This window comes from Piliocolobus tephrosceles, chromosome 8 (genome assembly GCF_002776525.5).
Source record: "Piliocolobus tephrosceles isolate RC106 chromosome 8, ASM277652v3, whole genome shotgun sequence".
NCBI lineage: Eukaryota > Metazoa > Chordata > Mammalia > Primates > Cercopithecidae > Piliocolobus > Piliocolobus tephrosceles.
Genome location: NC_045441.1, coordinates 142,762,842 through 142,786,962, shown reverse-complemented (window position 1 = coordinate 142,786,962; position 24,121 = coordinate 142,762,842). Strand labels below are relative to the sequence as shown.

General features: G+C 39.0%; 1 protein-coding gene and 1 long non-coding RNA gene across 12 annotated transcripts in view; one reads left to right on the top strand and one right to left on the bottom strand.

The window, feature by feature from the left end:
- The window catches only part of LOC113219713, a 36,410-nt gene extending 16,128 nt beyond the window's left edge, over positions 1-20,282 (top strand). Inside the window, exon 3 of the long non-coding RNA XR_003306683.1 lies at positions 19,996-20,282. This is a non-coding gene — a long non-coding RNA (uncharacterized LOC113219713). The remainder of the gene's footprint in view (positions 1-19,995) is intronic.
- DPP6 (dipeptidyl peptidase like 6) overlaps positions 1-24,121 on the bottom strand; it is a 1,140,747-nt gene that overhangs the window by 417,557 nt on the left and 699,069 nt on the right. For all 11 annotated transcript variants that reach the window (XR_003306682.2, XM_026447005.2, XM_026447006.2 and 8 more), the window contains one exon: positions 20,027-20,141. Coding sequence is in view for 10 of the 11 variants with exons in the window: in XM_026447005.2 (XP_026302790.1) it covers positions 20,027-20,141 (115 nt within the window). In the remaining variant the exon portion in view is untranslated. The remainder of the gene's footprint in view (positions 1-20,026; positions 20,142-24,121) is intronic.

Below are 24,121 nucleotides of genomic sequence, written 5' to 3'. Positions count from 1 at the left end.
GTAGTCCCAGCTACTCGGGAGGCTGAGGCAAGAGAATGGCGTGAACCTGGGAGGCGGAGATTGCAGTGAGCTGAGGTCCGGCCACTGCACTCCAGCCCGGGCGACAGAGCGAGACTCCGTCTCAAAAAAAAAAAAAAAAAAAAAGATGAACTGATAAAAAATAATAACTACAAAAACTTTTCAAGACATAGACAGTACAAGAAGATACAAATAGAAACAACAAAAAGTTAAAAAATGGATAAAGTGTATACTTTTTATTGGTTTTCTCTGTGCTTGTTAGTTTTTTTGTTTATGCAATCAGTATTAACTTGTCATCAGTTTAAAATAATGGGTTATATTATTTGCAAACTTCGTGGTAACCTGAAATCAAAAAAAAAAAAAAAAAACAACACATACACAAAAAGTAAAAAGCAAGAAATTAAAACATACCACCAGATAAAATCACCTTCATGAAGTGGAATACAGGAAAAAAGGTAAGAAGAAAGAGAAGACTGCAAAACAATCAGAAAACAACAAAATGGCAGGAGTTAGTTTTTACTTATTAATAATAACCTTGAATGTAAACAAACATACATCAAAAGCCATAGAGTGGCTGAATGGATAACAAAAGACCCAATGATTTGTTGCCTACACGAAACACACTTTACCTATAAAGACACACAGACTTAAAATAAAGGGATGGAAAAAGACATTCCATGCCAATGGAAACCAAAAAAGAGCAAGAGTAGCTATTTTATATCCAACAAAATAGATGTCATCACAAAAACTATAAAAAGAGACAAGGTCATAATACAATGATAAAGTGGTCAATTCAGCATGCGGTTATAACAGTTGTAAATATATATGCACCCAACACTGAAGTACTCAGATATATAAAGCAAATATTATTAAAGCTAAAGACAGCTATGGACTCCCATACCATAATAGCTAGAGACTTCAAAAACGCCACTTTCATCAGTGGACAGATCATCCACACAGAAAATCAACAAAGAAACACTGAACTTACTCTGCACTGTAGACCAAACCAAACTAATACATATTTACAGAAGATTTAATCCAACAGCTACAGAAAATACATTCTTCCTCTGAGCACATGGATCATTCTCAAGGACAGACCATATGTTAGGTCACAAAATAAGTCTCAGAACATTCAAAAAGTGAAACTGTATCAAGTGTCTTCCCTGACCATGATAGAATAAAACTAGAAATCAATAACAGGAGGAATTTTGGAAACTACACAAACACATGGAAATTTAAAATGTGCTTCTGAATGATCAGTGTGCCAATGAATAAATTAAAAAGAAAATGAAAAAACGTCTTCAAAGGATAATGGAAACACAACATACCAAGACCTATAGGATACAGTGGGAGCAGTAGTAAAAGGAAAGTTTGCAGCTATAAATGCCCACATCAAAAGGCAGAAAAACTTGAAAAACTTCAAATAAACAACCTAATGATGCATTTTTTAAAAACAAGAAAAGCAAGGCAAAGTAAAATTAGTAGAAGAAAATAAATAGTAAAGATTAGAGCAGAAACAACTGCAATTGAAAGGAAGAAAATAATGCAAAACATTGACAAAACAAAAAGTCATTTCTTTGAAAAGATTTAAAAAATTGACAAACCTTCAACCAGACTAAGAAAAAAAGCAAGAAGACCCAAGTAGATAAAATCAGAGATGAAAAAGGAGATATTACAATCAATACCATAGAAATTTAAAGGATCATTAGAAGCTACTATGAGCAACTATATGCCAATAAATTGGAAAAACTAGAAGAAATGAACAAATTCCTAGATACATACAACCTACCAAGATTGAACCATGAAGAAATCCAAAACCTGAACTGGCCAATAACAAGTAACAAGACCAAAGTCACGATAAAAAGTCTCCTCACATAGAAAAGCCTAGGACCTGATGAATTTCACCAAAGATTTAAAGGAACACGAATACCAGTCCTACTCAACCTATTCCAAAATATAGAAGAGGAAGAAATACTTCCACAATGCGTTCTACAAGGCCAGTAATACCCTGGTACCAAAACCAACAAAGACACATTTTAAAAAGAAAACTACAGGCCAATATCCCTGATGAACATTGATGCAAAAATCCTCAGCAAAATGCTAGCAAATCAAATTCAACAACACATTAAAAAGATCATTCACCATGACCAAGTGGGATTTATCCCAGTGATGCAAGGAGTTCAACATATACAAAATAATCAATGTGATATTTAATACCTCATATCAACAGAATGAAGGACAAAAAACATTTGATCATTTTGATTGATGCTGAAAAAGCATTTGATAAAATTCAACATACCTTCATGATTTCAAAACCCTCAAAAAACTGTGTATATAAAGAACATACTTCAACACAATAAAAGCCATGTATGACAGACCCACAGCTAGTATTACACTGAATGGAAAAACACTGAAAGCCTTTTCTCTAAGATCTGGAACATGACAAAGATGCCCACTTTCACCACTATTATTTGATACATTATTGGAAGTCCTAGCTAGAACAATCAGACAAGAGAAAGAAATAAAGGGCATCCAAACTGGAAAAGAAGTCATATTATCCTTGCTTGTAGATAATGTGATCTTATATTTGGAAAAACCTAAATATTTCACTCAAAAAATTAGAACTGATAAACAAATTCAGCAAAGTTGCAGGATATAAACTCAACATACAAAAATCAGTAGTTTTTCTATATGCCAGTGGTGAACAATCTGAAAAATAAATTAAGAAATGTATAATCACTGCAAATAAAATAAAATACCCAGGAATTAACCTTACTAAAGAAGCAAAATATCTCTACAATAAAAATGATAAAAGATTGATGAAAGAAATGGAAGCAGACATAAAAAGTAAAAATATTTGCCAAGTTAATGGATTATAAGAATCAATATTGTTAAGATTTCCATACTATCTAAAGCAGTCTACAGGTTCATTGAAATCTGTCAATTTTATGACATTCTTCATAAAAATAGAAATAACTACCCTAAAATTTACATGGAATCACAAAAGACCCAGAATATCCAAAGTTATTCGAAGTAAAATGAAGAAAACCAGATGAATCATATTATCTGACTTATACTGAAATTATATTACAGAGCTATAGTAATACAAACAGCATGGTACTGGCATGAAAACAGACACATAGAACAATGGAACAGAATAGTGAACCTAGAAACAAATCCATATACCTATAGTGAACTCATCTTCAACAAAGTTGCCAAGAACATATATTGGAGAAAGGACAGTCTCTTCAATAAATTATGAAGGAAAAACTGGATATCCATATGCAGAAGAATAAAACTAGACCCTTCCCTCTGACCGTATGCAAAAATCCAATCAAAATGGATGAAAGGCCTAAATGTAAGACCTCAAACTACAAAACGACTAAAAAATTTGGGGAAACTCTCCAGGACACTGTATTGGGTAAAAATTTCTTGAGTAAGACCCCATTAGCAAAGGCAACCAAAGCAAAAATGGACAATTGGAATCACATCAAATTAAAATGCTTCTGCGCAGCAAAGGAAACAATCAACAAAGTTAAAAGACAACCCACAGAATGGAGGAAATATTTGCAAACTGTCCATCTGACAAGCAATTCATAAGCAGAATATATAAAGAGGTCAAACAACTCTATAGGAAAACATCTAATAATCCAATTAAAAATGGGCAAAAGATCTGAATAGACATTTCTCAAAAGAAGACATACAAATGGTAAACAGGTATATGATCATCACTGATCATCAGAGAAATGCAAATCAAAGCTATAATGAGATACCATCTTACCCCAGTTAAAATGGCTTATATCCAAAAGACATTCAATAACAAATGCTGACAATGATATGCAGAAAAGGAAACCCTCATACACTGTTGATGAAAATGTAAATTAGTACAACTGCTATGGAGAACAGTTTGGAAGCTCCTCAAAAAACTAAAAACAGAGCTACCATATGATCCAGCAATCCCACTGCTAGGTATGTACCCAAAAGAAAGGAAATCAGTGTATCAAACAGACACCTGCACTCCCATGTTTGTTGCAGACCTGTTTATAATAGCCAAGATTTGGAAGCAACCCAAGTGTCCATCAACAGATGAATGGATAAAGAAAATATGGGATGTATACACAACGGAGTACTATTCAGCCACAAAAAATGAATGAGATCTTGTCACTTGCAACAACGGGAATGAAACTGGAGGTCATTATATTAAGTGAAATAATTTAAGAAAGACAAACTTGGCACAGAAAGACAGAGTTGGCATGTTCTCACTTATTTGTGGAAGCCAAAAATTAAGCAATTGAACTCATGGAGCTAGGGAGTAGAACAATGGTCATCAGAGGTTGGGAAGGGTAGTGGTGGATGGTGGGCAGAGGGGGATGGTTAAAGGGTACAAAATAGAGTTAGAAAGAGTAAGATTTACTATTTGATAGCACAACAAGCTGACTATAGTCAACAATACTTTATTGTACATTTTTAAATAACTAAAAGAGTATGATTGGATTGTTCATAACACAAAGAAAGGACAAATGCTTGAGGAGATGGATGCCCTATCTACCATGGTGTGTTTATTATTTAATGTATGCCTGTATCAAAATATCTCATGTGTCCCATAAATATACATACCTACTATGTACCCACAGAAATTAAAAATTAAAAAATGAAATAGTGAATGTTGTAAATGTTTTTGATTTTAAAAATCAACTTATTATTTGATGAGAGAGTTTATTAGAGTGAAAAAAATATTGCAAATATTATAGGCATGCACCATGACACCTGGCTGATTTTTGTACTTTTAGCAGAGATGGGGTTTCACCATGTTGACCAGGCTGGTCTCAAACTCCTGACCTCAGGTGATCTGCCTGCCTCAGCCTCCCAAAGTGCTGGGATTACAGGATGAGCCACCACGCCTAGCCAATTTAATATATGTCTACTGTCTACTTTTTTCTATTTATACATATCATTTGTGCAATAAAATTAATAAAGTCATGTTCTGATCATAAACATATACTCATACCTGAATTGAGAGCATAAACCAGTATGTGTCTTCATGATGTACCAACACCAAGGTCAGTTATTTATAATTTAACCTTCCCAAATGACTGCATTGCTGTATAAACACAGTGTAGTGTGCTCCCAATAGAGAAATAACAGGTGGGACAATTCTTCACCTGATGCCTATGAGAATAGGCATGCTAAACCTAAAATACTTGTGACACGTAGCAAATACCTTTACACATTGTAAGGGGTGACTTAGTCTCAGAAATCATTATTATTTATCATATACAATGTATATTATTAATTTGAATTTCATTGGCTTCTTTTATTGATCTTCATTTAATCTCCCATTTCCATTAATTTAATAACATAGACTATAAGTGGAGCTTAAATCTGTTTAATTGAACGTATGTAAAATAAAAAGAATTAAGTCAATGCTGGCGATTCCTCTTCCTCTTCCTCTCCTCTTCCTTCCTCTTTCTTTCAAATTTTGAAAAACATCAAAATGCATCTTCTTGTGAGTCAATTTCATTTTCTTTCTTGGTAGTGAAGATGGTAAAGAACCACCTTTTGAAACTCAGGGGTGTCCCCTAGAGAGCTGAGCTAGGAGCCCTGCATGGACGCCCACTGTGAATGGTGGGAAGGAGCAGACAGGTCAGTGCACAGCACAGGTGTCCAGTTCATGGTCTTCCAAGGGGTAGCACACGGCTTCTAAGCATTCTAGTTCTGATCTCTCCATGGGCGCATTCTTTTGCCTGCCTGTAAGATATGGTCACTTTAAAAGTGGCAATGCCATTTATTTCCCTTTGTTTTAGCCTCCTGTGGCTGCTGTAACAAATGGCATTGGGGAGTTATACCTGATATAAATGATGAATTGATGGGTGCTGATGAGTTGATGGGTGCAGCACACCAACATGGCACATATATACATATGTAACAAACCTGCACGTTATGCACATGTACCCTAGAACTTAAAGTATAAAAAAAAACAAAAAAACAAATGACCACAAACTTGATGGCTTCAAACAACAGAAGAGCACGCTTTCCCAGTTCTGGAGTCTGGAAGTCTAAAATCAGTTTCACTGGGCCCAAATACAAGTGTCAGCAGGGCTGCATGCTCTCGGAGGTTCTGGGGAAGCATCTTGTAGTAGTCCATTTTCATACTGCTCTGAAGAAATACCGGAGACTGCGTAATTCATAAAGAAAAAGAGGTTTAATGAACTCACAGTTCCACATGGCTGGGGAGACCTCACAATCATGGCAGAAGGCAAAGGAGGAGCAATGGCACATCTTACATGGCAGCAGGCAAGTCAGCGTGTACAGGGGAACTGCCTTTTATAAAACCATCAGGCCTCATGAGACTTATTCACTCTCATGAGACTAGCACAAAAAATCCACCCCCATGGTTCAATTACCTCCCACCAGGTCCCTCCCATGACATACGGTGATTATGGGAGCTACAATTCAAGATGAGATTTGGGTGAGGACACAGCCAAACCATATCACATTTGTTCTTTGTCTCTTCCAGCCTCTGGGGGCTGCCGGTATTCCTGGGCTTGTGGCCACATCCCTCCCATTTCTGCCTGTGTGGTCACATTGCCATTTCCTCTTTCGTCTATGTCAAATCTTCCTCTATTTCCTTCTTATAAGAACACATGTGATTGCATTGAGGTTCCATTGGATAACTAAGGGTAATCCTCCATTTCAGATGCTTAACGTAGCCATAAAAGACCTCCTTTTGGCCATAAAAGGAAAAATTAACAGGATCTAAGGATTAGAACATGGACTTTTTTGGGGGGGGTGGGGGGGCATTTTTTAGCCTACCACACCCTTCAAGGCCTTTCTCCCATTTCCAACCAACCCACCACTTTAGAAGGCATCCTCTGAGGATGCAATGATCATACATTTACTGAATGAAAAAGAAAAACGTGAAGAATCTGAGTAGGGGAAAAGCAAGAAAGAAACTGATTAAATAGGAGGTCCTGCGAATTATCACTTCACTGAATTTCTGGTGATTTTAATGCCATACTTAAAAACTCAGAGTCAATTTAGAATATCTGGGATTTGAGGATTATGAAGCAGCAATCTGAGAAAGTACATCTACATATTGTTTCTTCACATGTGATCAATGGTTGTCCAAGTAGGACCTAAGGTGAAGAGTTCAGAGAAGATGGAACCATTTCAATCTGGAACTTCATCTTCCTAGTTCCCCGACCTGCCTAGTTCATTTTATAGAATTGCTCTCCATTTCTCCGATTTTATTATATCACAGCTTTCTCTGTTCCTGACCATGATGTGGTATGGTAACTCTGCTTAAACTGAAATGCTGCCTTTGGTTCTGAACTGCCAGAGTCTTCACTAAACTAGCAACTAATATAGGAGCCAACTTCTTGTAAAAATAGGGCACTTAAGGTCCCTAAAGTTAATGTGGGGAATTATAGAAGCTGACCAGGAGGCACTCATCTATAGCAGGCAAGAGACTCCAGAGGAAACCAGGGTCCCAGCATAAGATTTACTCATTTTCATGGTTGCCTTTAAAATAGAATGCAAAATGTAGCAACACTTGAAAAGTGCCCATTTATAGATAAATATGTAGACCCATTTGCCTTAGCTTATAGTCTTAATGCGAGCATGAATAATAAGCATCTACTGCCATCCTTTAGAAAAATGACTCTTTAGTGTAAGGATTCCATAAATAAGCGAGATGCACCTAGCAGTCCTTCTAGAATTAATGATGGGAAGTCAAAAGAGAGACTGTTAAGATGCTCCCAGGGACCCACTTTTCAGTAGTTTGCAAGTTTGCAACTCACTATAGGGTTAGTAGCAATGTAACCTAATTCTTTCTTCTATGAAAATCTGTCAGAACTTCCTCCTTTTGGATTTGTTTCAATTTAAAGAATGATTCAAATTCACTGGTCACATTCAAGAAATGTAGACCACATTCCTCAAGGACTTCACAAATCAAGGGGTCTTGCTTGTGGTGGTGAACACTGAAGGCTGCTTCCCCAAGAGCCAGGGCCTCTCTGCCTTCTTCTGACTCAGCAGAGCCTGACTTCTGCAAATGGTGGGCTTTCCCAACCCCCTCCAGTGAAGGTAGCCATGCAATATGGTTACAGAAAATAAGCTGTCTCCTCGCAGCTCCAGGAAACTGAAAGGAACTACTCAGAAAACTATTTCCTCCATGACGGAGGAAGTGAGATGCACAAGCTAAGCTCTATGCGTCCATCCCTTCCTGCCCGTGTGGGCGAGTGATGCGTGAAGCCCTCACAACCACGTTGTCAACACACTGATGATGGCAGCAGAGAGATGGAGACTGCCTGACCCTTGACAATATCCATGAGCACTGAATCTGCCTTGGACTGGCTATGTCTAAACTTGTCTTGTGAAACAATAAAGACAGCTGCAACTGGAACAGTTTTAGTTGGCTGCTCTGTTACTCACAGACAAAAATATTTTGGCCGACAAACATTAACACCTGGACCTCAGATAGATGCTCAAGCAGATCCCTGAGATGGCCCTGGGATGGACTGACTAGGTTCACAAACCTTCTATTAATACAACATATCCAAGTGTCTATGCACACACAATGCCTTTTCTTTCTTTCCAACAATAAGATGACTTAGAGTTTTCATCAGATTCTGAAACTGGTTATGACATTGGTATAAACATGAGGAGAAATTAAGAGTTCAATCTCAAATCCAGGCCCTGTGCATTCCAGGCTCTCCCCATTGGCTACCACCCCTTTCATTCTCCCTTAACTTCTGACCACGCCTGGCCCCTCTACAACTTCCTAGCGAGACTGCCCTGTGTCTCCCGAGCCTTCATGGCCTTCCCTCTCAGTTTTCTTCCATCTCTACTGGATCTATCTTTTAAAGTTTCTAACTGCTCATTCTCTGTGAGGCCTTCCAGGAATGCATCCTGTTCTCAATGGCCTCTCCCATATTTTGGACCATCATAATGAATATCATCTACAGCCTCTATTTATAGCACTCAGTCTCGAATAGTATTAACAAGTTAACTTTGGGCAGAAACATTATCAGTGATCGCATCAGCAGGAGCCAAAACAACTCTCTGTTTCATGATCAGAGTAGACACCATCCCCAGCCCAGTCAGTCCGCTGCAGATGGCTGTGAGCGGGCACGGAGGAGCCCAGGACTCACTCACAGAACAGACGCCCCAGGGCAAATGAACAATACCAAAGACCCACTCAAGCCACCTGTGCTTCCCATGATGAAACGGTTGGGGCATAGTCAGTGGTAGTAGATGGAATATAACAAGATTGAATTTGTGGAATGAATTTAATATAGGAGCCATAACGGAGAGAAAATGCCCAAAAGATATGGAGCAAGCCACCTATTTCTACAAGACAAAAAGTAGGAGGTATGCGTTACTTTTTATGATATACACAAAGGCTATTAAATGACTATTGAACTATTTTGCAATTTTCATTGAGATTATGTGGGACTTTATGATAAGATAATCCAATATAGGTTAAAAATTGGGTAGCAGTACAACCTAAAACATAACAATGAATCTCACAAACATATAGAACAAAAGCAGGCATAAAAGTAGACATACCAGATGATTACATTTATGCCATAAATGCAAAGAATATAAAAACTCATAATACTACTCTGTGATGTCAGAAATGAGATTGCTCTTGAGATTAATGATGGGAAAGGTCTGGGGGGCTTTTGGGATGCTGGCTGTATTCTGCTTTTTTGGCCTGGATGCTGATTATAGAATCATGTTTGGTTTTAAAATTCATCAGAATTCAGGCCGGGCGCGGTGGCTCAAGCCTGTAATCCCAGCACTTTGGGAGGCCGAGACGGGCGGATCACGAGGTCAGGAGATCGAGACCATCCTAGCTAACACGGTAAAACCCCGTCTCTACTAAAAATACACAAAACTAACCGGGCGAGGTGGCGGGCGCCTGTAGTCCCAGCTACTCCGGAGGCTGAGGCAGGAGAATGGCGTGAACCCGGGAGGCGGAGCTTGCAGTGAGCTGAGATCCGGCCACTGCACTCCAGCCTGGGAGACAGAGCCAGACTCTGTCTCAAAAAAAAAATAAACAAATAAAATAAAATTCATCAGAATTCAAAAAGAGCTTACTCACATGTGTTTATATATATGTATTTAATTTCTACATAATATTTATATTAAATATATAATATATATCCTATATGTAGATCCTTCAATAAAATGTTTTGAAATTATTTGTTCAAGAATTTTAAAAAGATAAGGTGAGGGTTGGCAATGTGGTCACAGACATTAAACAGTGACAACATTTTAATTCCATAAAAAAACTCTGTTACTTTACTACCCAAAAGACTGACGAGTCTTGTGTTCTGATAACCTGTGCTTGCCCTTAACCCCGAACCTCTCTTCACTATGACTTTGAATTATCCAAGGCTTTTCATTGATGGACCACCTAAAAGTGTTCTAGTGTTTCCGTCACAAACCACTGTCCACCTGCTCTAATGTGAGTTTCCATAAAAGCCAAGTGTCAGGGATGTTTTCATGCAAATCTGATCCTGCTGGAGCTTCCGACTCCCACATGAGTGATTGTGGCACTGGAGAAGGTCACAGCGTTTCCATCAGAATGTGAGAACTGCAGCTGCTAACAAAAGGCATACACTGTGCATGGCCTATTGTAGACAGACACATATTTAATATCTGAAAATAAAAAAGGTAACGTCCAGCCTATTATTCCAAAGAGAAGAAATTGAGAAAAGAGCATAGACCAGCAAGGGAGACATGAATGACAACACTGAAAAGGACACATTCTCATGTGGTAAATCCCTTTGGAACCAAGATCGCCTTAAACACTTTAATTTGATTTCTAAAACATAAATTGTGCATAACTGGTGATAATTAGACTGCACTTCAGGACAAGATGCCTTGTTCAGAGTGATTACCATGAGGCCCTTCCAGGTCTGCGTCATCAAGAGGACACACTCCACCACGCGTGTGAGATTCTTCTCACCGGGGTGGCAAGGGGGCCCCTGGGTACCAGGAACCATTTTCACAAAATGACTGAATCAAGTGGGTTCAGAATGGATTTACTAATTAAGTAGAAAGCAGGTACTGTATTCTGAGTCTCAATAAACTAGAATACAAGACTGGTAATACTTGAAAAATACTATTTTTTTTTTAAAAAAAGCACATATTACAATTTCTAACTAAAGCTACCAAAATGGAAGCAATGTTGGGTAGGAATGCACTCAACACTGTGTGCAAACATATCCAAAGTGTGACTGTCACGACTTGGATTCTCCACCGTTGAAGACTGAGTCTCATCTTCCACTTTGACTGGTGGAAGCCACTCCTGCCTTGGTGAGGATCTCAGTCCTCTAGGTCAGCATTTCCACTATCTACACAACTCCACAGGCCTCCACCACACCCTGCCTTTGACTTTTATTTTTGCTTAATGCTAACACTACTGTGGAATTCTCCTTGCACATGTATTGTCTTTACGTGGACTCAGCTTCATGGGGAACACTGGCATCTTCTCTTTGCACGTTCTGTCTGGCACTCAGCACGGAGTTCTCAGCTCCTAGCTGGGATCATTCATGCTGGCTCTGTTGGCAGGCATTCTCAGTCGAGGTGACACTGCTCTGTACATTAGTGAATTCGAGACCACTCTGGAACTAGTGGCAGGTTGAATGATTTGATACCTCCTCGGCCTGATGGAATTTGATGCCAAAACACGAGCCATTGCTGTATTGCAGGAGAGTGGATGCAGTCAGGCCTCGATGTGGGAGCAGCGGTGCAACATTCATTGTGCAGCCCTGTGGGAGAGGCCTACACCTTGGACACCCAGTCCCAGGGCAGCACAGCCCAGAGACACAAACAGCACCCACGAAAGCCCAGCAGAACCAAAAGGTGAAGCAAGGCTCAGCTGCATGTGTATTGTGATGGAAAAAGAAAAGCAAAGTCCTCTCTTCAAAGCCTTCTCTGGAATTCGGCCATTCACCAGAGCCCCTCTAGGAGCAGTTGCCCCTGACAACTGGCCGTCAGCGTGGAGGGAGAAGAGCTCCCAGCGACTGCATCCTCTGTTTACTGGGGAGGAGAGGCTGCTGTGGTTGCATCTGCTGCAAAAGAACCGAATGCAGATGCTGGCAGGGTCAGCTGCTGCACTGGAGGGAGGAGACCTGCCACCACTCCCTGTGAGTGGAGAAGACGCAGGGCTACTGCCTGCCAGGCCTGAAGTTGAGCTTGGAGGACAGGGTCCCAGGACCCGGTTCTCAACCCGCTTTGCTGCTGTGGACATTTCTGTGTAAGAAGCTCCAGGCAGCCATTTAATTCCACTCTATTTATTTATTTATTTAGTGAGACAGAGTCTTGCTCTGTCACCAGGCTGGAGTGCAGTGGCACGATCTTGGCTCACTGCAACCTCTGCCTCCCGGGTTCAAGACATTCTCCTGCCTCAGCCTCCTGAGTAGTTGGGATTACAGGCACCTGCCACCAAACCCAGCTAATTTTGGTATTTTTAGCATAGATGGGGTTTTACTACGTTGGCCAGGCTGGTCTTGATCTCCTGACCTCATGATCCGCCCAACTCGCCCTCCCAAAGTGCTGGGACTGCAGGCGTGAGCCACCGCACCCAGCCTTATTCCACTCTTGAGTGACACTCGTGACAGCCCTCGGACCTGGGTAACATGAATGTTCACATGCACCTTGGAAGGTGGGAGTAACTGCAAACCACTAGACACCACTGCTGTCTAAGTCCCAAAGTGAGTGCCAGACAACCATGAGACCGAATCTGCAGCAATCACATTCTTACACAGAGCGCAATTCTGCTCAAAGAATAGCAGAGGCAGAAACACACGCTCCACAGACCCTGAGGAAAACTTGAGTTCCTCTATATTAATTAGAAATATGTAGTGGTTAAAATCCCCAGCCATGTGAGATCATCAGCACCACCACCATAAAACAAAATGAGGATTGGCTCTGCAGTTCCTCCCCGAACCCCTCTAAACCCTGGTCATCTGATTTCAACAGGTGAAAGGATCCGTTTCCTGGGCACTGAAGCACTGGATTGAATCCTCAGCCTGAGTGTTCCAGGCAACTGTGGTCCATTCACGAAGCTCGCTCACGCAGGAGACTGCAACACTGTCTCTCCCAGAACTGCTACTGAAGCCTCTTTGGGGTTAGACAAGTTTTTTTTTTTTTTTTTTTTTTTGAGACGGAGTCTTGCTCTGCCGCCCAGGCTAGAGTACAGTGGCCAGATCTCAGCTCACTGCAAGCTCCACCTCCCGGGTTTATGCCATTCTCCTGCCTCAGCCTCCAGAGTAGCTGGGACTACAGGCGCCCGCCACCTCGCCCGGCTAGTTTTTTTTTTTTTTTTTGTATTTTTTAGTAGAGACGGGGTTTCACCATGTTAGCCAGGATGGTCTCGATCTCCTGACCTCGTGATCCGCCCGCCTCGGCCTCCCAAAGTGCTGGGATTACAGGCTTGAGCCACCGCGCCCAGCCGGTTAGACAAGTTTTTAAGGCAATTTAGTATGTCTGGCACTTTTGTGACCAGGTTACACTTTTCTTCCCCCAACAACTTTCTCATCTTTTTATTAAACTCACAGCTTAATGGAGATGAAATTCACATGTCATAAAGTTCATCTTTTTAATGTACACAATTCGGTGTGTTTAAAATATATAATATTAACAGAGTCATACATGTATCACCACTGTCAAATTCCAGAATAATTTCTTCATCCCCCTTCAAAGAAATTTCATACCTGTTAGCAATCATTTCATTTTCTCCCCACTTCTAGCTTCTGGCAGCCACAAATGTATTTTCTATCTCTAGGGATCTGCCTATTCTGAAATCATACAATATGTGGCCTTTTATGCCAGCCTTCCTTCACTTAGCATGACGTTTCCAGGGTTACTTCGTGTTACAGCATGGATCAGTTCTTCATTCCTTTTTATAGCGGAGGAGTATTCTGTTGTATGGTTACATCACAAGTATTTATTTGTTTATTTATTTAGAGATGGAGTCTAGCTCTGTCACCCAGGCTGGAGTGTAGTGGCACCATCTCAAAACACTGCAACCTCCACCTCCCAGGTTCAAGCTATTCTCTTTTTTTTTTTTTTTTGGGGGGGGGGGGGGGGGGGGGGGGGGAAATATGAGCAAGAAAGGAAAAGTAATGACTTACTTCATAGCTCAGCTATGCAAAGCATTTACACAGTCATAATAAATACTGATTTATTAATTATTTACTCAGTGGTTCTCAAACCTGGCTGCACATTAGAAGCAACTGAAAACTTTTTTAAAAACACAGATACCCAGGATCCTCCCCAAAACACATAAAGCAGAATCTGTGAGGGTGAGTCTCAGGTATCTAGATTTGTTCACTCAAGTTTGCTAGTGATTCTAATGTACAGCCAGAAGTGAGAAGCACTCATCTAACCAAAATTACAATGAAACTACAGTGGGCAGCTAGGGGATCGGAAATACATAGGTAGGTGTTCGAGACAAGAGGTATGAGTTAAATCTTAAACTTCAGTAACTAAAAATCAATAGATAACTGCTAAAACTGAAAAATCAGTAACATTATAATTCAAATAGAACAAGCTACAAGAGTTGAAACATGTTTGCTTCTGGGAGGAGTGAAGAATAGGGCTGAGGATGGCTGCTTTTTTTTTATTATTATACTTTAAATTCTCGAGTACACGTGCACAACGTGCAGGTTTGTTACCTATGTGTACATGTGCCTTCTTGATGTGCTGCACCCATTAACTTGTCATTTACATTAGGTATATCTCCTAATGCTATCCCTCCCCCTTACCCCTCCCCACAATAGGACCCGGTGTGGATATTCCCCTTTCTGTGTCCAAGTGATCTCATTGTTCAATTCCCACCTATGAGTGAGAACATGCGGTGTTTGGTTTTCTGTTCTTGCAATAGTTTGCTGAGAATGATGGTTTCCAGCTTGCATCCATGTTCCTACAAAGGACACGAACTCATCCTTTTTATGGCTGCATAGTATTCCATGGTGTATATGTGCCACATTTTCTTAATCCAGTCTGTCACTGATGGACATTTGGGTTGATTCCAAGTCTTTGCTATTGTGAATACTGCTACAATAAACATACGTGTGCATGTGTCTTTATAGCAGCATAACTATGGTCAAATGGTATTTCTAGTTCTAGATCCTTGAGGAATTGCCACCCTGTTTTTCCACAATGGTTGAACTAGTTTACAGTCCCACCAACAGTGTAAAAGTGTTCCTATTTCTCCACATCCTCTCCAGCACCTGTTGTTTCCTGATTTTTTAATGATTGCCATTCTAACTGGTGTGAGATGGTATCTCATTGTGGTTTTGATTTGCATTTCTCTGATGGTGAGTGATGATGAGCATTTTTTCATGTGTCTGTTGATTATATGAATGTCTTCTTTTGAGAAATGTCTGTTCATATCCTTTGCCCACTTTTTGATGGGGTTGTTTGTTTTTTTCTTGTAAATTTGATTGAGTTCTTTGTAGGTTCTGGATATTAGCCCTTAGTCAGATAGCTTCAAAGAGAGTAAAATACCTAGGAATCCAACTTACAAGGGATGTAAAGGACCTCTTCAAGGAGAACTACAAACCACTGTTCAGTGAAATAAAAGAGGACACAAACAAACGGGAGAACATACCATGCTCATGGATAGGAAGAATCAATATTGTGAAAATGGCCATAATGCCCAAGGTAATTTATGGATTCAAGGCCATCCACATTAAGCTACCAATGACTTTCTTCACAGAACTGGAAAAAACTGCTTTAAAGTTCATATGGAACCAAAAAAGAGCCTGCATTGCCAAGACAATCCTAAGCCAAAAGAACAAAGCCGGAGGCATCACACTACCTGACTTCAAGCTATATTATAAGGCTACAGTAACCAAAACAGCATGGTACTGGTACCAAAACAGAGATATAGACCAATGGAACAGAACAGAGCCCTCAGAAATAATACCACACATCTACAGCTATCTGATCTTTGACAAACCTGACAAAAACAAGAAATGGGGAAAGGATCCCCTATTTAGTAAATGGTGCTGGGAAAATTGGCTAGCCATAAGTAGAAAGCTGAAACTGGATCCTTTCCTTACTCCTTATATGAAAATTAATTCAAGATGGATTAGAGACTTAAATGTTAGACCTAATACCATAAAAACCCTAGAAGAAAACCTAGGTAATACCATTCAGGACATAGGCATGGGCAAGGACTTCATGTCTAAAACACCAAAAGCAACGGCAACAAAAGCCAAAATTGACAAATGGGATCTAGTTAAACTAAAGAGCTTCTGCACAGCAAAAGAAACTACCATCAGAGTGAACAGGCAACCTACAGAATGGGAGAAAATTTTTGCAATCTACTCATCTGACAAAGGGCAAGCTATTCTCTTGCCTCTGCCTCCCGAGTAGCTGGGACTACAGGTACGTGTTACCATGCCTGGCTAGTTTGTTTTGTTTTGTTTTGTTTTAGTAGAGATGAGGTTTCACTGTGTTAGCCAGTATGGTCTCAATCTCCTGACCTTGTGATCCACTCGCCTCAGCCTCCCAAAGTGCTGGGATTACGGGCATGAGCCACCGCCCCCGGCCACATCACATTTATTTATCCATTCTCTGGGAGATGAATATTTGGGTTGTTTTCACTTTTTTGGCTATTACGAATAATGCTGTTATGAACTTCATATACTAGTTTCTATATTAATATATGTTTCCAGTTTTCCTGAGTCTATACCTAGGAGTAGAATTCCTAGGTAAGATGGTAACTCTGTGTTTAACTTTTAGGAGAACTACTGAACTATTTTCCACAGAAGCCACACAATTTATCTTTCTACTAGTAATGTAAGAAGGTTCCCATTCCTCTATATCCTGGGAATACTTATTATTTTCCTTTTTTTTGTTTGTGTTTGGTTCTTATAATCATCCTAGTGGGTGTGAAGTGGTATTTCACTGTGATTTGATTTTCATTCATCCTGAGGCTGAATGATGTTGAGTATCTTTTCATATGCTTTTTGGCCATTTGTCTTTCTTTGGAGAAATGTCTCTTTAAATCCTTTGCCTATTTTTAAATTGAATTATTTGGTTTTTTGTGTGTTTGTTTTGAGTCGTAAGGGTTGTTTATATATTCTGGATACTAGACCTTTACTAGATACATGATTTGCAGATACTTTCTCCTATTCTGTGGGTTGTCTTTTCACTTTCTTGATAGTGTTTTTGATACACAAAATGTTTTAAGTTTGATGAAATCCAGTTTATCTATTTTTGATTGCTTGCACTTTTGTTGTCACATGTAAGAAACCATTGCCTAATTCAGAGTCACAAAGATTTATCCCTATGTTTTCTTCTAAAAGTTTTATAGCTTTAGCTCTTATATTTGGGTCTTTGGTCCACATTGAGTTCATCATTGTATATGGTATGAGTTGGGGGTCCAATCTCACTCTTTTGCAAGTGAATATCTAGTTGTACCACCACAATTTGGTGGAAAGACTATTCTTTCCTCATTGAATGGTCTTGGTTCCCTTGTCAAAAAGTAATTGACTATAGATATATGGGTTTATTTTTGAACTCTCAATTTTATTCCATTGATCTATATGTCTATACCTAGCCTAGTACCATATTGTTTTGATTTCTGTAGCTTTACAGTAAGTTTTAAAATCAGGAGGTGTAAGTCTTTGAATTATTCTTTTTTGAGATTGTTCTGACTATTCTGAGTCATTTTCATTTTCATATGGATTTCAGAATCAACTCGTAGCTTCTTTAAGAAAGAAAGAGATTTTGACAGAGATTAGGTTGAATCTGCACATCAATTTAGGGAGTATTGTCATGTTAATGATATGAAATCTTTCGATCAATTTATATAAGATATCCTTCCATTTACTTAGGTCTTAATTTCCTTCCATTTTGTTTTGTAGTTTTAGTACACAAGTCTTATACTTCTTTATTTATTTTGTTGAATTTATTCTTAAGTATCTTATTCTGTTTTAAACTATTTTAAGTGGAATCATTTTCTTAATTTTATTTTGGGATTGTTCATAGTTAGTGGCTAAAAATACAAATGATTTTTGCATTTTGGTCTGAAATCTTCCTTCCTGCTGAACTCATTTATTATTACAATAGGTTTTTTGTGGATTCCTTAAGATTTTCTATATACAACATTATGTCTTCTATGAATAGAGACAGGTTTACTTCTTTCTTTCCTATCTGGATGTCCTGTTTTTTGTTTTTTGTTTTTTCCCTACCTAATAGCCCTGGCTAGACCCTCCAATATAATGTTAAATAGCCATGCTGGGAATGAACATCCTTTTCTACCATCTCCTGGTCTTAGGGGGAATGATTTCAGTCTTCTGCTGCTCAGTATGATGTTAGCTATTGGATTTTTCATAGATTCTTGTCAAGTTGAAGATGTTTCTTTCTTTTCCTAGCTTATTGAGTCTTTTGTCAGGAAAGGGTTTTTGGATTTTGTCGCATGCTTATTATGTGTCTGTTCAGACGATCATGTGCTTTTTGCCCTTTATTCTATTCATGCAGGTATAATTTATTGACTGATTTTCATACAAGCCAATTTGTTTTTCCTGGAATAAATCCCATTTGGTCATGATATATAATCTTTCTACATGTAGTTAGATTCAGTTTGCTACTATTTTGTTGAAGAGTTTTACATCTATTTTCATAAGGGCTATTGGTCTGTAGTTTTCTTGTGATATCTTTATCTAGTTTGGTACCAGGGTACAGACCACCCTTTTTTCATTTAGGTTTTGGGGTAATAGTTTAAGCCTGGATTATAATTTGCCCACATTTGTTGTACCTGTGGAAAAAGGTTGTACCTTATAATATCTACTTTTTGTCATCTTAGGGTCTAATGCTTGTATATCTCTTTACTGAGGATTGAAACTTTTTTGCCCACACAAATAGGCATCTAATATGATAAAAAGAGTGGATGAAACAGTTGCATACTGTTTTATCTATGGTCACAACGTTTTCCTATGATAACTCCTGTATTATTATTATTATTATTATTATTATTATTATTATTATTACTATTATTGTTGTTATTAGATGGAGTCTCGCTCTGTTGCCCAGGCTGGAGTGCAAAGGGGCAATCTTGGCTCACTGCGACCTCTGCCTCCCGGGTTCAAGCGATTCTCCTGCCTCAGCCTCCTGAGTAGCTAGGATTACAGGCACCTACCACCACGCCTGGCTAATTTTTGTATTTTTAGTAGAGACGGGGTTTTACCATGTTGGCCAGGATGGTCTCAAACTCCTGACGTCAGGAAATCCACCCGCCTCAGCCTCCCAAAGTACTGGGATTACAGCCATGAGCCACCACGTCCGGCCCTATATTACTGTTTTATAGGCAAAGACTTTCTTCTGTCCCTAATCCTACCACTGTCTGGCTACTAAATTCCTACCATTACTCCATTAAGACCACTTTACATATTACCTTCTCCATGAACTTTCTTTGAAAGATTTCTCTTTCTCCTCCCAACTCCAGTAGCACTTTTCTTTGGCTTACTCAATAGAGCATGTATATATCTGTATTTGTTGTAGGTTTCTTCTGTGGGTTTTAGTGTCTTTTCTCCCCTGAGAGATTTATGACACTGGTTTATATTTTATGTAATCTTCAGTAGTACCTATTTAGCACCTTCTGAGTTCACACTCAACATATGTTGTTTTAATAATTTTCTTAATTCACCTTTGATATAATGTCCAGGAATTCTATGAAATACATAAAATCATTATATTTATGCCATTGTCTTTAAGTTGATCAAGCATGAATAAGTAATTGTATAAGTAATTTTAATACATGCCAAGCATTTCCACATGGTAAACACCTTTATAAACAAATCCAAAACATATAAAATGAATTTTTAAAATTGAAATCATATTATATCATATGGCATAGTGAGAATTAGAACTTGGGAAAAATAAATTATGTAATAGGTGGTTACTTAGATAAAAACTGCAAGGTAAAATTATGCTCTTTTTCTCTGACAGCAACTTGCTCTTCCAAGAATGAATACAGTACCTGGTGTCAGAAGTATGACCGAGGTGACGATCAAGGAGCAGATGACCAGAATGACAAGCAGTGCAATCGCTATTCCTTTCCAATTCCTTTGTGGAGGGTTACTCCCCACCAGTTCCTAAAAAGAGCAACAACAAAGAAAATCCCAGTGAGTGAAATAAGGAAATAAAAGAAGCCAAATAGACATATTTCATTTAAATCAATAACCAAGACACAAAACAGTGAAAGAGGCATCTTCCCATCCTCGAAGCTACTATTAGCTCCCTTCGGTACCCTTCTGCCTTCAGTGCCCCAAAGCCTTGGGCTGTCATGTTCCTGTACGATGGCCAAATGTTACCTCAAGAAAGAATCTGATATTATTATGTTTACAGCTTTTGTGCAAACCTAATGCTCTTCCTCCCGATAAACCAGACTCTATAGTATAGGGTCATCTTGGAACTTTCCTTCTCCACAGCTAAACTTCATACCCTCATTAAATCCAATCCAACTAGGATTAAACTTTTCAGCTCCAAGTCCCCTGTCATCTTTCCCTTTTTTTACATCCATGTGATCAACATCTATTTCAGGGTACCAAATTTAAATATTTATTTAGCACATGCTATGTGCCAATTTTCACCAACTTCTGCCCCTCGCACTGTCTTCAGGCTTTTATTTTTTCTATAGCTCCTCATTCAAGGTTTCAAGCTTTTCCTGGTCTCTCTTCACTGGGCAACTCACCTATCCTTATTCTAGGTTTCAGTCCATTCCAGAGAACCTCTTGCAGTGCAGCAAGAGTGACAGGTGAGAGAGGGACTCTGGAGATACTGCTAAGGGGTACTAAGGACTACATAAGTCTAGGAAATTCATCATGCACATTGGCTGCTGTGACCAAGTTTTCAGATCGCTGCAAATTAGAGAAATCATATAAATTTTAGTCGAAACTGTGATTCTTTGAGAGACAAAAAGGATATGAAAGCTTAATAATAATAAATATAATAGTTACATATAGATTATTATTTTTAATTATACAGGAGTAAATAGGGACAGGTGGTTACACTGCAAAGGGACCACTTCTGCCCATTCATAGTCTGGAGAATACCCTCTTATAGTGTACATAATTGCAACTCAGTAACCAAGCCAAAATGAGGTAGAATGAAGATGGTCTCAAAAAGTAGACAATGCAATGTATAAATATATTTTCATCAGAGATTAAAAGTTCATTAGAATGTATCAAATTGCTACAAACTAAAATAGACAATATGCAATATCATCCAAATATTTAATATTGGCTATATTGGCTATTAAATTAAGAAAAATTTGGCTGGGCGCGGTGGCTCAAGCCTGTAATCCCAGCACTTTGGGAGGCCAAGATGGGCGGATCACAAGGTCAGGAGATCGAGACCATCCTGGCTAACACGGTGAAACCCCGTCTCTACTAAAAAATACAAAAAAATTAGCCGGGCGTGGTGGTGGGTGCCTGTAGTCCCAGCTACTCGGAAGGCTGAGGCAGGAGAATGGTGTGAACCCAGGAGGCAGAGCTTGCAGTGAGCTGAGATCCGGCCACTGCACTCCAGCCTGGGGCACAAAGCGAGACTCCGTCTCTTAAAAAAAAAAAAAAAAAAAAAAAAAAAAGAAAAATTCACAGGGCCATTATAGGCTTAGTAGGAAAGAGTTATACAGTGGTTTAGAATTTCTACAAGTCTTCATATTTGCCATCTATAACTTAGTTCATCTATCAGAGAGTAGCTTTTTAGAACTTAAAAAGTAAGACTATCCAAGAGCAACAAAATAGCTACAGAAAGTTACACTGATTCAATCTCATTTCCTAGTAGGTAGTATTTTCTTTGGGAGAAAATCACTGGCCAGGGCCAAGGATAAGTAATTAGAACTTGCTAATTCAGCAACTTTTCATTTCACCGGAATTCAGAAAGAAAATAAGCCCTTTTTGTCAAGTCTGTGACTAGCAAGAATCTTTCAGTGGTACTATTGATACAAGCAACCTAGTGCCTGCAATTTTTCACAGCCCAGTTGACATTCCTCAAACACTATTAAGATGAAATTCCAAGGAAACCATTAAAAACAGAATGTCAAGATCAAATCTGATTCATGAACCAGAATGATAAAATTAATGCTATCCTCATTCATTCAAATAATTGATATCTTTTGAGTATTGTTTCTGTTTCATTTTTAATTTTTTTAAAATTTTTTCCAGTGCAGTGGTGTGATTGTTGCTCACTGCACCCTCGACCTCCTGGGCTCACATGATCTTTCTGCCTCAGCCTCCCAAGCAGCTGGGACTACAGGGGTGTGCCACCAAGCCTGGCTAAGTTTTATTTATTTCATTTTTTGTAGAGGTAGGGTCTCACTATGTTGCCTAGGCTGGTCAAACTCCTGGGCTCAAGCAATCCTCTGGCCTCAGCCTCCCAAAGAGCTGGGATTACAGGCATGAGTCACTGAGCCTGACCTGAATATTATTTCTCATAAGAGTAATCTAGACTTCTAAATTCTGTTTTAAACACATTTATTACATAATAGATGCATTGGTCAAAGTCCATATGCAAATAAAACAAAACAAAACAAAAAAACCCTAGGACTTTGGATTTGCATCAATTACTTGACCAGCCAATAATGTGACTGATTTACTTACAAAAGTTCACTTGAACAAATGTTGCAGTGGTAAGCCCCTCCCTGACCCAAACACACTCATGATCTGACAGTGGCTGGATATTGTTACAGATCATGACATAGAGAATATTATTTAGAAAGATGTTTTAGAAATAAGTTAAGGTATTTTTAAGACATATGACATGAAGTAAAGTTGAAGGAAGTGTTTAGCCTCAAATACCAAAAACTTAAAAGTCCTCACTCATTTGAAGTCATAACACATGGACTGGGGAGCATGTTCCAGAAAGCAGAGTTAGAACCAAAAGGAAATTTAACACAGGCGAATCGTGCAACAGAGAAACTTCAGGATGTCTAACCATTGGTACTGCCTGATAATAGAAAGGGCTGCTTCACCCAGAAGTGAGCAGGGTAAATGGCCACCTCATGGAAATTCTGGGGGACTGATCCTTCAGGGAGGAAGTCAGAAATAGATGACATTAATAAGGAAGAACACAGCAGAAGTTCTATGGACATATATAAGATAGAGATGAAAGATACAAAACTGTGGAAGCTGGTACTGTGGGTAAAGAAACAAACGAGAGTAAGGACACTTCATGAAAGGGGGGCAAAGACTATGCTTCTTCCATGCCCACTGGACTAAGACAAGATTTTGCACAGAAAACCAATCTGGTATACATTATTGAATGAAAAAATGCACAGTAAGATGACCCATAGGCATCGATGCATATCCTACTCGACTGGAATGATTCTGGATCATATGCATCGTTTCTTAGGTACAGATGCATCACATTGTCTTTCAGGCAGCATTGTTGCATTAAAACCCACAGGGATAAAGATACTCTTTACTAAATTCCATTTTTATTTGCCAAATTTTGTTTTTCAGAGTGCAGGAAATTTTCTTTTACTACACAAGCAACATTGTAACAACAATAACGGGAAACAAATTAAAGAGGAAAAAAGTGATGAAAACCCTTGTTAATCACCTTCTTCTTTTCAAAAAATTGACTTTTTAAGGCTTTTTCATATTCATTTCTATTTCTGGCCTATATACACATTTAACTTTTAAATAGGTACAACCACAGCATAGATAATAGTTTTCAAGTTAGAATGCAGGCTAATATGTGTTTCTTTGAATATCTAATTTGCCTTTCAAATTCAGACTTCCTCCCAACTTACAGGTGTTGAACTGTTAAACCTTTGAGTTGGATTGACGACTCTGCTTTCCGTGAAAGTCAAGAGAACTCCCTAGGCTATCCCCTGGCACACTGAGTTTTGGTAGGTGCGTTTCTCAGTAGGATTAGATATGTTTTGACTAGCATGGTGAAAGCGAGGTTATAACATATTCCCTATTCTGTGACAACCTGCATACTTTGGAGGTCCATTAAAATGGAAAAGCATGTTCACAATTAACCATTTTCTTTAAGAAGAATAAGTCTTCTACCCAGTGATCCATCTCCATCCATCCATCCACCCACACCATCCATCCATCCATAT